Source organism: Antrostomus carolinensis, unplaced genomic scaffold (genome assembly GCF_000700745.2).
Source record: "Antrostomus carolinensis isolate BGI_N321 unplaced genomic scaffold, ASM70074v2 scaffold14374, whole genome shotgun sequence".
Classification (NCBI taxonomy): Eukaryota; Metazoa; Chordata; class Aves; order Caprimulgiformes; family Caprimulgidae; genus Antrostomus; species Antrostomus carolinensis.
Window position 1 is genome coordinate 1 of NW_010311494.1, and position 1,590 is coordinate 1,590.

At 50.1% G+C, this 1,590-nt stretch overlaps 1 protein-coding gene across 1 annotated transcript; it reads left to right on the forward strand.

Annotated features, from left to right (window-relative positions):
* Nucleotides 1-333: 333 nt before the first annotated feature.
* LOC114818517 (DNA-directed RNA polymerases I and III subunit RPAC1-like) lies at nucleotides 334-1,143 on the forward strand (the record flags this gene model as incomplete). Its single annotated transcript, XM_029084690.1, has 2 exons — nucleotides 334-482; nucleotides 828-1,143. Coding segments are annotated over 2 exons (268 nt in total), but the record flags the coding sequence as incomplete, so codon positions are not given.
* Nucleotides 1,144-1,590: the final 447 nt, after the last annotated feature.

The following is a 1,590-nucleotide window of genomic DNA, read 5'->3' on the forward strand; positions in this document are numbered from 1 at the left end:
GATCTCTCTGAAATGACAAGGCCTTGGGTGCCTGTCTGCAGAGCTCTGCAGCTGCTGACTGCAGCTTTCAGTACTGTTCAGTTGTCTGTAAGGCTGGGTAGTGAGCTTGCTCTTTCCAGCAGCTGAGCATGAAGATTTCTTGTGTCCTGCCCAGGGGTACATTCAAGCGTTGTGTTTGGGTTGGAACTGTTCAAGAAGACCAGTTCTGTTAGGCTGGAGTTTCACGCTGGGGATGTGCTGATTCTCCCTTAGCTTTGCTGCCTTTGCTGATGAGGGAGTGCATGTTTGAGGGGTAAGCACGGGCCGTGACCACAAGGCACCCATCTGCTGCAGGTGCCCATCTCGTTTCTTCTTTTCCCTTTCAGGAAAAAAGGTGGCCAGAGTAGCCAACGCGCGGCTGGACACCTTCAGCAGAGAGGTTTTCCGTCACGAGGGTCTGAGAAACCTCGTGCGCCTGGCAAGAGTGCGAAACCATTACATCTGTAAGTGCCCCATTTGCCACAGAACACAGAGCCCTGCTGTGGTTCATGCAAACAAGCAGAGACTGGCCAGCGTGTGTAACTGGGTTTCTGCTTCCCCTTCCCCTCCACATCATCAGCATTCATACATTTGTATTCCAGTGGGTAACTAGTGAGGTTGTGGTTTGGTGTTGCTTTGGGACTGAATGTGTTTGTGCCTCCTGCCGGCAAATGTAACCTCTTCTCCTCTGGCTGTGAAGATCTGGCTTGTCAGAAGTGTGGTGTAAGGGAAGGCAAGGGACAGAAATGTTGGAGCCAGGTGGAGGCTGGAGCTGCCTCGTGGCTGTGCTGACTTGTGTCTCTGTGCAGTTTCAGTGGAATCGACGGGTATCTTGCCTCCAGATGTGCTGGTGAGTGAAGCCATCAAGATCCTGATGGGAAAGTGTCAGCGCTTCCTGAATGAGCTGGACTCTGTGCCTATGGAGTGATCAGGCTGTATCTGGGAAGCATGTCCCTGTGCTGCTGTTCTGGGCTTCCTGCACCTGCCTGCTGGGATGATTCTTCTTCCGTAGGCAAGAGGTTTGAGGTGGGCTTGTTAAGAGTCCTAGGACCATCTCTTTGAATTTGTTTTCTGTTGGTGATAAGCCTCAGTGAGGAGATGCACTAAAATAAAGGCTTTTCTTTACAGCCATCTCCTTCTGCACTGTTCACAATTTTGGAACCATAACACAGAGAGGAAAGAGGTAGCAGGTCTAAAGATGAGTAATAGCATTTATTTTAGATTGCATGCACTATGTGAAGAGGACTGCTGTGGCAGTGTAGTAAAGCACTTTGCTGGGAGCTTTAACAAGTCTGCATCAGTGCAGGACTGTTTTGCAGGTGTCTCAAACCAGCTCTGGGGTAGTTAATGTGGTAGGTAAAAGGCTGTACTGTCAGAGGGCTGGGACACCTCTCCTGTGAAGAAGGACTGAGAGCTGGGGTTGTTCAGCCTGGAGAAGAGAAGGCTCCAGGGAGACCTTACTGTAGTCTTTCAATATATAAAGGGAGCATGGAGAAAAACTTTTCCAGGGCCTGTAGTGACAGAACAAGGGGCAACAGTTTTAAACTGAGGGCAGGCTTGGATTGGACATAG